Raw genomic sequence first — 12,234 nt, 5'->3', positions numbered from 1 at the left:
GCCGAACGGCAGGTGACAGTTTCAGCTCTGAGTGACATTCTTTGAAATGCCTGTCTTTTCACAAAAGGCGAATTTCTTCTCTGGAAGCCACACTGTGGTCTCCGGGGACAGGGCTTTTAGCTCTAACTGGTGCTGTTGGGTGGGAGCTTGGCGCGGCCTATAGACCCGGGCTGTGCTGCAAGGCCCAGGTGGCCAGACTCCCCGTGGGGCCACCAAGTGCAAGTCACAGGTGCCCGGCCTGCACTTCACGTGGGGAGCAAACTGCCCTCCACCCTGCCCCAAAGAGGCTGCTCTGTGTGGTCTGCGGGGCCCACCAGCCATAAAGGCTGCGGGTCTCCAGCTCCCCCTGCCTGCCGGCCTGGGGCATGCACGCTGCCAAGTTCAGGCAGGTCCAAGGGGAGCAGCCCTCGGAGGACCTCCAGAGACATTTGCATCACAAACACCAAAGAGGCCCACCACCCAGGGCTTTGTCAGGGGCTGTGGGGCGGAAAATTCCTCACGCTGGATCTCCCTCCACCCACCCCTCTTCGCTTTGTCTCGGTGTCTGTGGGCCTCCCGCGCTGGAAAGGAGAGGGGTCCCACCGCCCAAGGAGAGATTATCTTCGGCTTGGGAAAGGAATGCCAGACCTTGGGCTGAAATAAGAGGCTGCTGGCCACTGCAAAACAACAGCCTTTCCAGAATCTTCTGTTCTTCTTGTCCTGTCTCTTTAAAAACTGAGCATTGAGAGACACAGAAAGGAAGACCCTCGGTTAGGAAAACAGACATCACAACAAACAGTTCCTCTTGTGCTCCCGCTTAAGGTGAAGCTACATGAGGGAGCTGAGGGGTAAGGACGCGGTGACTGGTGGCTGAGTTTATCTCTGCGGCCTGTCAGGGCAGCTCTCCCAGGCCAGGGGGCCCGCAGGAGGGGGGACGCAGGTAAAATACTCCCCCAGGCCAGCAGGCTCTTGAAAAATTGCTGTGCCTGCTTTATATATTCTGCACACACACATCATGCGATTTATTTTGAAACAGTTCTATTAAAAGATAAACGGGGACATATTGAAAATTCTAAGCATTTGTTTGAGTAAAACTCAATTCCAATTGCTCAGTGCCAAACTGGAGGTGGTGAGGAACTCTGCCCACAGGAACCTGAGGGAAAGGCTATTATAGAGAAGAGACAGGGCAAAACAATTATTTTGATTGGCTACAGTTAAAGTCTAGTTGGCTGTGATTGGTTGAAAACTTGAGGCAGTTATTAGCTTAGATTTTGGTTTGCTTGCGTAGTCCTTCTAGGCATTGGAGCGACCTCAGTCTGCCAGCCTCCTCCTTAATTTAAGTCACAAACTGAAGTTGCAAGATCAGGGGCCACCTATTGTCCCTTCATACAAAGACGTGAGGCAAGGTAACGCCTCGCACCCAGTGTCCTGCCTTTTCCAAACCTCTCTCAGTCTGGAACTGTTTCTCACTTGTTCCTTTCATTCATGACTTGGGCACTTTTTAAGACTATAGATCAGCCATTTTGTAGAATATCCTCCAATTTGAATTTGTTAAAGGTAATTCATTAAAGTTAATTTTCAGAGAAAGATAAAAGCACGTTTTATATAAAAATGAACACATGTTAAAAGAATTCATTTTACTCATGTGAAGCCAGAGAGCCAGGCAAAATGTTTTAACCATTTCAAAGGAAAAGTTAAAGGGGCTCAAATTGATTTGGAGCGCAGGAATGTTGAAATGAATTGCAAATGGAGACAAAACTGGTTTTTCACCAGCAGGAAGGAAGTCAATTAAATTACTAACAGACAGGACAAAAAATACATATGCATCAGTTAGACAATAAGGCAGGAGGAAGCTGATAACCCAGGGAGTATGCTACATAAACACTGCATAATTTCCCCCTGAAACATTTCATTTTTCCTACAGTCTTATCCAAAGTTTAGACCCATACATATGCCTGTGGCTGGGATATCAGATGCATGTGCGTTTTGTTTTTAATTGCATCATATATATTTTTTAAATATATATTTTATTAATTTTTTACAGAGAGGAGGGAGAGGGAGAAAGAGTTAGAAACATCGATCAGCTGCCTCCTGCACACCCCCACTGGGGATGTGCCTGCAACCAAGGTACATGCCCTTGACCAGAATCGAACCTGGGACCCTTGAGTCCATAGGCCAATGCTCTATCCACTGAGCCATATTGACTGCACAGGGTGCCTCTCTGTCTTGTTACTGCTGTTTACTTTGACCACTTAAGATATGCCACCCCTTTGTCTTTAATAATTCTGGAGTAATAACACCATGGAAAATGGTACCAATGAGCTTGTATGTTTCTCCCCGAGAGACTGGGTTCTTCAGCAGCACTGGCACCCCGCCCTATAAAACAGTGTGAACGGATCTGTTCCTGTTGTGTTCAGTGGGCCACCATCTATCACACATGTGTCAAACACAAGGCCCGCGGGCCAAATCCAGCCCGCCAGGCCTTGCAATGTGGCCCGCACCGCGCTGTCATCACTGCACTCCGCTGTCAGTTTATGACATTGTCAGTTTATGACTGTTCAGTAAACCATTCGGCCTGCGATTTAGGCTGGATTTTAGATTTTGGCCCCTTCTCTGATTGAGTTCAACACCCCTAATCTATCAGCTATTATTTATTCTGATGCTCAGTTTGTCCCAGATCTGGCTGTGGAACCTTCTCAGGCTGTCTCTGTGTCCTGACCTGCCTCCCATAATCCTGGGAGCATTTCTTTACTCTCCGGCTCAGTGAGATGTTCCAGACTGAGCTAACTCTTTCCTTGTCCCAGCCCTGGCAGCAGCCATTCTCCAAGGAGGCCAGTTCCCTGCAGTGGGAGGTACTGTTCAGTCCTTCCCAGAGGGCCCCCTTGTGGTCACCTACTCCTTTACCCAGACCCACAGCTTTCTGAAGGAGGAAGGAAGGAAGCCAATGCACTTTTGGTTTTGTTTGGTTTTGTTTTTATTTTATTTTTTAAATATATTTTATTGATTTTTTTACAGAGAGGAAGGGAGAGAGATAGAGAGCTAGAAACGTCGATGAGAGAGAAACATCAACCAGCTGCCTCTTGCACATCCCCTACTGGGGATGTGCCCACAACCAATGTACATGCCCCTGACCAGAATCGAACCTGGGACCTTTCAGTCCGCAGACCAGCGCTCTACCACTGAGCCAAACCGGGTTTTGGCTGGTTTTGTTTTTAGAAAGAATGGCAGGTAAAGGAGGAGAGGAGAAAGAGGATGATCTCTTTATATATATTTTAAACCCCATTTTGCCAAAGACTAGACCTGATCTTCTCATGGCCAGTTAGGTTTCTGAAGTGGTTACGTTTTATGTGGTTGCACATGTGAAATGTAACTTCTAAAGAGCCAAATTATTCATCAGCCATTTATTGAGAGCCAACTCTGCATGTGCCTGACGTTCCAGTGGTGAGTCACAGTGCAGACAGAGCCCTGCCCTCGAGGGGCTCCAGGAAAGACAGATGTCCTAGGTCATGCAGCTGGCGTGTCCTCGGCACATGCAGACATGGTGGGCTCAGTCTGCCAGGCAGGACGTCAGCGGTCAGGGAGGCTCCCCGCGCCTCAGAATCAGGACAGCTGAGCGGGGACCTAGCTAGTTGGACAAGGAGGGGTGGGCATTGCACACAGAGGGGAGAACATACTTAATGCCAGAGACTTGGCAGACTCGGGGAATGCAAGTGGTTTGACAAGGTGAGAATTGCTTGCTTCCTTATCTTTAAAAATATATATTTTATTGATTTTTTACAGAGAGGAAGGGAGAGGAATAGAGAGTTAGAAACATCGATGAGAGAGAAACATCGGTCAGCTGCCTCCTGCACACCCCCTACTGGGATGTGCCCGCAACCAAGGTACATGCCCTTGACCGGAATCGAACCTGGGACCTTTCAATCTGCAGGCCGATGCTCTATCCACTGAGCCTAACTGGTTTCGGCTCCTTATCTTCTTGACCTCAGTGTTTTAAGAAGCATAATCACCCTTTCTTGCAGACAAGATGTGTCCATGGCACGCTTTTCTTGCAGGCTACCATCCTGGAGTCCCATCTATTGTCCAAGACTATTACCATGTCTCAGGATGTTATTCTTCAGAATTTTATTTCTTTCAAGAAAAGAGAAAGTAAAATCAGTGAGCATTGTACTCAAGAAAGATAATCAACTCCGTTTTCATTGTTGAGGATACTCTTAAGAACAACTCTAGTACTTTTAGAGATCACCCTTTTCACTGAAATGTACCTTATTCTTATTATCTCTAGGGATCCGCTCGCCCCTCCCCTCGCCCTTGAACACATACCGATTCGGAGTCCAATGGAGTGGTCCTATTGCCCTTACTCATAAGTGAATGCTGGTTACAGTGGTTTAACCCTTACAATTCTTATCATTAGAGAATACCAATCAGTATATTACTTTGAATAATATGTTACCTTATGGTGGTTAAGTCCTTTTATATCTAATCTTGAGCTTTCTTCAAGATATGTAATTTGTGTAAAAAATTTTTGCTTTCAAACATGCTCCTCACATGATTGTTCTTCAATTTTGCAGACGATACCAGAAGTTGCAGAAGATAATGAAGCCTTGGTAAGAATTTATGATTGCTTGATTCAGCTTATATAACATGCTCTTTCCTGCGTCGTTAGTCTGTCCTCAGATAACTGTGCATGTAGATATTTTGAGTGATTTTATTTTGCTGTTTGATGTTCTTATAAACAGGTTCTTTAAAAATTTATTTCTCTTTCTTTCTGCTTTGTGGCACAAAGGGAACTTTATGTCTGTAGCCACAGAATGAGTACATCGGGATTGCTACCCTTCTCCTGGGGCGAGGCTGGGCATAATTTTATGTATTGCCTTAGACAGAAACCTTCTTTTTTGTGGCCTATGTGATGTTCAAAGTCAGAAGCCTTTGATTCTCTTCAGTGACTCAGTGAAAACAAACACCCCACTCAGGATTGAAGTGTAGAGTGAAAGCTGTTGACTTTGTGTCTGAGAACGGGCTGGGTCACCTGTCTGTACTGCACTGTGTGCTGTTTTGTCTGGACCCTCAGAGCCTCTGTCTCAAGAGTCTTTCCTCCTCGCCGCCTTTCTCACTCACTAAGCAAGAGTCCAGACAGGGCCTAGCAACTGCTCTGCGGTGGGCTGGACACATGTCCATTCTGCCGAGTTGTTAAGCAGATAATTTCAGTTTGAGAAGGAAGCCTGATTTTTTTTAAGCCCTGAGGAAAAAGCCCGGTCACCTTCAGGGTAGGTAGTGCTCTTGAATCCTCTACCCACCCCTCTCCCAACACAGAGAAAGGTTAGGGGCAGGGACTCGTTCGGCATTGCAGTAAAGTGTGGAACACCAGCTTGGGTTTCTAGGATAAAGCTCCGTAAGTCTCACTTTTATATGTGTCCTTAATGTCAGAGAAGCACTTCATGGTGATGACAGGAGGAACCATCTCTTATGGAGCTTACTCTGCCCTAGGCTCCGTCACCTGCTTATACTCATTGCTCTAATTCACACACACACACACACACACACACACCATCAGTAAAATGAGCACCATTTCCTTAGTGCAAAACTAAAACCTGGTGGCAGGACTGGGATTGGAACTGAGTTTATCTCTAACAACTTCATATCACTTGGTAATGGCAAGGAATGTGGGGCTCTGAAGCCAAACGATGTCCTGACATTTACCTGCCAGTGGTTTTATTCCCGGGTGTGGAGATGTCGGAAGTGGGACTACCTGTGAGCCATGACTTCTGCTGACCAGTCGTAGACCAAGTCCGTGCTCAGGGCCCTGGTCCCTGAGATGGCAAAGGAGTTAATCCCACAGTCATGAGGCTATTATCACCCTGATGGCAAAACCAGACAAGACAATGCAGGAAATAGAAGTTGTAGATCATCAAATGAGCAACCCATTAACAATACGGTCAAGCAGGATATAGGAAGGATAATAGTCTGCAGCGAATGAAGTTTTGTCCCGGGAATAGTTTAATGTTTGAAAGTCAGTCCTTTGGTGTAATTCAGCATTTAGTAAAATAAAGGAGAATAAAATAATCTTAATAGATACAGAAAATAGATGATAGGTACAGAAAAAGTTTTATTAATCCAACATTCATTCTTAAAAATTCTCAGCAGTCTAGAAATGGAGATAATTTCCTCAGCCTGATAAAGGCAGTGAACAAAACACATTATTCTTAGTGTGAGGAGACTGAATTTCCTCCTCTGAAAGACTGAAAATCAGGCAAATGTGTTCAGCATTGTAGTGGAGTGTTTAGCCATAGCAATGTCAAGAAATAAATAAAAGACATGATGGTCAAAAAGGAAGAAGTAAACTCTAATTATAGAAGATGTTCATGTAAAAATTCCAAAGAAATCTGTAAAAACATTGCTAGATCTCATAATTGAATTTAGCAAGATTTTTGGATACAACATCGGAATATACAAGTGAGATATTTTTACACATTAACAGCAAACAACTGGAAAATGAAATCTTAAAGCTTTCTTTATAAAGTATCAAAAATCATAAAATATTTAGGAATAAATTTAACAAGAGCTGTACTGTCTGTTCGCTGAAAAATAAATATATTACTGAAAGAAAATAAAGAAGACCTAAATAAGTGAAGAATATACCATTTTGTGGTTTGGAAAACGCAGCATTTTGAAGAGAGAAATTCTCCCTAAATTAATCTGTAGGTTCAATCAAGAACAATTTTTAAAAAAGAAATTATAAACCAATCTTAAAACTTAAAGAAGTGCATAGACCTTAGAATAACCACAGCAGTCTTAAAAAACAACAACAAAGACCAATCGAGTTGTTGGATTTCACCTGATTTCAAGACTCACTACTCTAAAGTTAGTTATTAAGACAGTATGATATTGTTATAAGAGGACCGACAGGCCAATGGAATAAAGAGTCTGGAATTGATCCACAGTAAAATTTTAACAACGGAGCCAAGAGATTGTTGGCTGACATAAATCATGCTATGATTCTGAAGGTCCAGCGGCATAGATATCCGTACATTTCAATGTATATAAATTTTATCACAAACAAAAGAAACCACAGTGAAATCCTCACTAACATCATCAATAGGTTCTTGGAACTGTGGCAAAATGTCACAGAAGGAAACCAATGTTACCACAGACTAATTGATATCAACAAGATTTAAGTTTCTACAGCATCTCATCAATGCGATAACAGCATGGCATTGAGCTAAGTGACGTTATTCAAGAACGTGGCTGACATGGAAAACTCAGAGGCAGGCAGGACAGTGTTCAGTACCACTGGCCGTTAAGAATAAATGGAGTGTGATTTATTGATCACTTTAAAACTGGCCTCTCTTTTCACCTTTCCTCCACTTATCTTGGCCACGGCCCCCAGTGGAAACGTTTGGAAGCGCTCTTCTTGTATAAACTTAGCAGCATAAATTCAAATGCTACGAGATCGGCTGACATCTGTTGGAATGAAGACAGTCTCTACTGAGTTGATGAGAAACATTTATTCGAGTGTTTCCAGCACACATGGCGTGTTGGCCGTGACCGCCACTCTCCGCCAGCGTAGAGGGTGTGCAGTCGGTGTAATTTGTGGCAGTCAGCGCTACACAAATTTTGGGTTAGTACTTGATGCAAAATAAATAAACCGCCCAAACAGGAATGCTCCCTTCTGTGCCAGGCCCTTGCTCTGTATTTGCACCTCTTGGGCCTGGATCTTCTCCACCGGCACTGACGTCAGAGCTCAGCCCAGGACTCCTGCCTCCGTCTCTCTGGAGCTTGGTTTCTCCTCCAGAAGTGGACGGAGGCCCCGGGTCTGGTGTGCTGAGAGCTCCGTGGCTGCCTCATTTGAAATGAAGTGATTGCACCCACTGACTTCGAATGTTAAAACATTTTGCATGACCGCCCTTTCTTTGCATCTGAGGATTTGAAGTTGAATTTTGAAAAAGTTCTCCTTCTTAGAAACCTAGTATGCCATCCAGCAAGCCATCGGAATGAATTATATGTTACCCGTGCACTGTACAGAGAGTATATAATCTGTGTGTTATATATTTAGTAACATAATATGCAACACAATATATATGTAGACCTACTATAGCTAATAACATGTGTATAGCATATCATGCCTAAGTCATCTCTATATAATGTGTAATTACTATTGAAATATGTATATACATGTATGTGTACATGTTATTAGGTAATATTTATGTAACATGTAAATGCCATTCTATAACGTTTCTATGAGATGTTATTAGATGGCCCACGGAGTAGTCCTTCCTCGGGCGCTTTGGTGTGTGCTGTGAAGCTTCCCTCAGTTAGCACCATTCGCACTAAGGAGGATTAGCACAGGCAGCCTGTCCCCTGTGTCAGAAATGGCGCTCCCCTGCGTCACCACCTGGAGACTGAAAGCCGGGCCCCAGGTCAGCTTGGAGATTTGGAAACCAAACTACACTGTTTCCCGTTCTCGCCATCTTCTCCAAAGCCCTCCAGGAGGGGTCTGCAGGCAGAGCGCCAGAGCATTGGGGACGAGGGGTCACCCCCAGATGTGACCTCAGCCACGTGCATTGTGGGTTCCTGGAGCAGGGAACAGAGTCATTTCCCCTCCGCTAACCAGAGAGCGTTAATGCCCTGCATCCTTCGCTTCCAAAGCAGATGGCGAAGACTAACAGTGTCTCTGACCCCAGCTCCACCAGCTGCAGGGACTGGAAGGAAGAGTTTGTTCCTAAAAGCGTGTGTATTCCTTGCCACGGCCTGTCCGCTGCTTGCTCTGTTAGCAATGACCTTGAGGCCGTCTGGACATGGTGTGGAGCCACCGACGTGTCCTCCAGTCCCAGACCTGGGAGACTGGGAGCGTGGAGGTCTCTGAGCGTGCCTGATGTAGGCAAATGGCAACTATGAGTAATATGGCTGCTGGTTTTCCTCACTTTTAAGTTAAAAAATGTAGCTAATATTACTTACTACTAAAGCTCTGCTAAAGTAATAAATCAGCTAATAGTCTTATGATGAATATTATAATTCTATAATAACGTATCCACAGTAATACTAATGCCAGCACAATCTTTTAATCTTACTAATTGCTTTATTGCCTGGCTCTCTTATTTCCTTTTCCTCCTCCCCCCCCCCCCCCCCCCACAGCAGATGTTTGTGTTAGCTTGTCTCATTGCCAATAGAAAGAGTCGTTCTGGAATTTTTGTTTAACCTCTCTCGCTGCTCTTCTCTTCCCTTTTCTCCCGTCTTTCTCCGTCTGTGTTCTCTCGTTAAGGAGGCGTGCTTTCTGGTCTGGACGTTCTTTTCTGGCTGGTCCTCTGATGCCACCTAGGGGCACCTGCAGGCTGGAATGCCCAGCTGTGACTCAGGAAAGAGCCTCTAAAAGCATTTGCTGCTTTTCTCTCTGGCCTGCGCAGTTCGGCTTTTCTTGCACGTTTGTTTTTCTGGCTCCAAAGACAGATTGTTGTTGACACATTGAAGGCAAACACTTGAAAATCACAGGCTTCCTTTCTCTTTCAAAGCATCGCTTTCGCATAGCGGTCAGAGCCAGTCAGAGGCCGCTTCCTCCACGCCGCACCCTGCCTGAAGGCGGTTTCTCTCCCCAGCCGTCCGCTAGGTGGGCATCACCACCCTCAGCACAGCCGTCCCTTTGTGATAAGTGAGGAAACTGAGGCAGAGATGCATCAGTGACTTCCCGCCTCGAGCTGGAGGGGACCCTCTGCCCTCTGACGGGGAGCCACCATTTACCCGTTTCCGTCCATCGCGTCTCACCCCCTCTGACCTCGGCTGCTTTGGTCAGGACCTTCCTCAGAGCCGCTGCTTCTCTCCTGGGCTTCTTTTCAGGGTCACAGCCCCTGAGAGGCAGGACCCCAGGGTCCTTACTGAGGCTGTGCTGAGAGCACAGGGCGGGAGGGGAGTGGTGAAGCTGTTTTATTTTATTTTTTAAAAATATATTGTATTGATTTTTTACAGAGAGGAAGGGAGAGGGATAGAGAGCTAGAAACATCAATGAGAGAGAGACATCCATCAGCTGCCTCCTGCACACCCGGGGATGTGCTCGCAACCAATGTATGTGCCCTTGACCGGAATCGAACCTGGGACCTTTCAGTCTGCAGACCAATGCTCTATCCACTGAGCCATACCGGTTTCGGCGGTGAAGCTGTTTTAAAAGAAACACGGGCCTGCTTACCGATCGATTAGTTGACATCTTGGAGTGCAGCAATTGTGGTAAAATGGGCCTACAGATTGAAAATCTGAACAAGCAACTCTGTTTTAGAAACCAAGCCAATGGGCAGTGCAGTTGTAGGCAGTGTAGAAGGACTGAGACCCGTGACGCAATGAACTCTGAGGGTCTCAGGTTTATCATGATGCACACTCACAGGAGCCGAGTGTCTGTAAGATGTGAGGTGTCTGAAAGTGTTGTTTTGAAGGCACCGGAAATCAGGGGGTTGTCTGATGGGCCACAGCTGCCTTTCCCTGCGCTTGCTGCCTCTGTCTGAAATCCTGGTGCTCACCTTTAGACCCTTCCTGCAGCCCTCCTCCCAGCAACCTGCTACAGCCAGCAGCCCCTCCACAGACACTGCAGAGAAATGCCGCCAGCGTCACACAGACACGAATGTCCTTCCTACACACCGGCTGTCTCTGTGAGCTCGTGTCTGTGTGTGTGCTTACCTACACACACACACACACACACACACACACACACACACACACACACAGACACACACACACACATAGATACACGGAGGCCACCCATCTCCTGGGCCAGGTGCTGACACTCGGAAGAGAATCGTCCTCACCTTCCCGGTTGGACACCCACGGACAATACCAGAGGCCCATTCCTCTCTCAGCCCCCTAACTCGGTGGCGGGGAAGCTTTCCCAGGCACTGAGGATGGAGGCTGTGCAGCCTGTGGTTAGATGGGGCGCTGTTCAGCTCCCTGCGGAGCAGACAGGCTCCCGGAGGGGAGTGCCTTCGGGCAGCAGGCGCAGCTCCCCGGGCAGAGTCACCGTGAGCCCCGGTCAGTCCCTCTGCGCCCGGCTCCTGGGGAACCTGGGAGGCCCTGGCATCCATCCTGGACACGGGTTTGCACCGCTTTCTATGGCCCAGCTGCGACCCCAGTGACCTCTCACAGCTCTGCTGTGTCCGTTCCCTAAGGCTTTGTCACTCCTGTGTCTCTCCTCAAGTTCGGCTCCGGGCCCGTGACCATGTGCCTCCTGTGTTTTCCAGCTTTGGAGACATGCTGTCCTTCACGCTGACGGCCTTCGTGGAGCTGATGGACCATGGGATCGTGTCCTGGGATACGTTCTCGGTGGCGTTCATCAAGAAGGTAAGGCACACTGCTTCCTTGGGCCTGAATCCTTCCCTCCCCCCCTCCCTTCCTCCCTCTATCCCTCCTTCCCTTCCCCCCCTCCCTCCCTCGCTCTATCCTTCCTTCCCTTCCCCCCCTCCCTTCCTCCCTCTATCCCTCCTTCCCTTCCCCCCCTCCCCCTCTCTCTCCCTTTCTCGCTGGTCTCTTGTGACTTTGATCACCTTGAATGGTGCCGGTGGGCTATATTGTAGAAAGCCCTCCGATCTGGGTTTCTTTGATCCCTCCTCATGGCCCAGGGCAGGCTGTGCCTTCGTGGGAAGAATGCCAGAGCAGTAACGTGCCCTCCTCTGTGCATCCGGGGGGGACCTGCTGTCCGTATGTCTTCACCGGCAATGCTGACCTTGACCGGAGGCTGGGATGGTATCTGCTGAGCCCCCTGTGACGTTACTCCTTGTCCTTGTGAAGCTGACCCACAGCTCCAGGGAGACGCTGCCTGGAAATGGGCCCCCCGGAGCCCCTGTGTGTTGGCGTGGGGCTGGGATTGGAGGCCGCTGCACGATGCTGTATGATTATTTCAGACGCGAGAGGTTGGGAGCCCAGGGTACTTTTGACAGACCCCGGAGTCCCCTTGCCTCCCGCATGGGCACAAAGCCAGAGATGACGACGAGCGATGGGAACATCTTAGAAAATAACCCCAAACGGGGGGCCCCCTTTTCGCCTGTTCTTGTCAAAATTGGGAAAAGAAGAGGAGTGGCCGTCAGTGAGAAAGCCAAGGCCATTCTGGCTTTTCTGAGGGGCTTTCCTGGGGGTGGGGTGGGGTGGGGTGGGGGGCAGGGAGTGGTGATGGAAGCAGAGAACAGACTCCGAATTCTGTCTCTGGTCAAAGTCTGGAGAAGCCAGTTCCGCCTGGAGATGCCGAGTTTTGTGGGTGTTTGACACCAATTCGGAAGGAGCTAAACGTTT

At 47.5% G+C, this 12,234-nt stretch overlaps 1 protein-coding gene across 4 annotated transcripts in view; it reads left to right on the top strand.

The window, feature by feature from the left end:
* Positions 1-12,234, top strand: part of ELMO1 (engulfment and cell motility 1) — a 345,973-nt gene that overhangs the window by 134,952 nt on the left and 198,787 nt on the right. For all 4 annotated transcript variants that reach the window (XM_084896335.1, XM_084896336.1, XM_084896334.1 and 1 more), the window contains exons 7-8: positions 4,548-4,583; positions 11,190-11,289. In XM_084896335.1, the coding sequence (XP_084752461.1) occupies positions 4,548-4,583; positions 11,190-11,289 (136 nt within the window). The remainder of the gene's footprint in view (positions 1-4,547; positions 4,584-11,189; positions 11,290-12,234) is intronic.

The sequence above is a fragment of the Pipistrellus hanaki genome, assembly GCF_964339955.1.
Source record: "Pipistrellus hanaki genome assembly, chromosome: 10".
Taxonomy (NCBI): Eukaryota; Metazoa; Chordata; class Mammalia; order Chiroptera; family Vespertilionidae; genus Pipistrellus; species Pipistrellus hanaki.
Note: the sequence above shows the minus strand (reverse complement) of the source record. Positions and strands in the feature narration are given on the sequence as shown.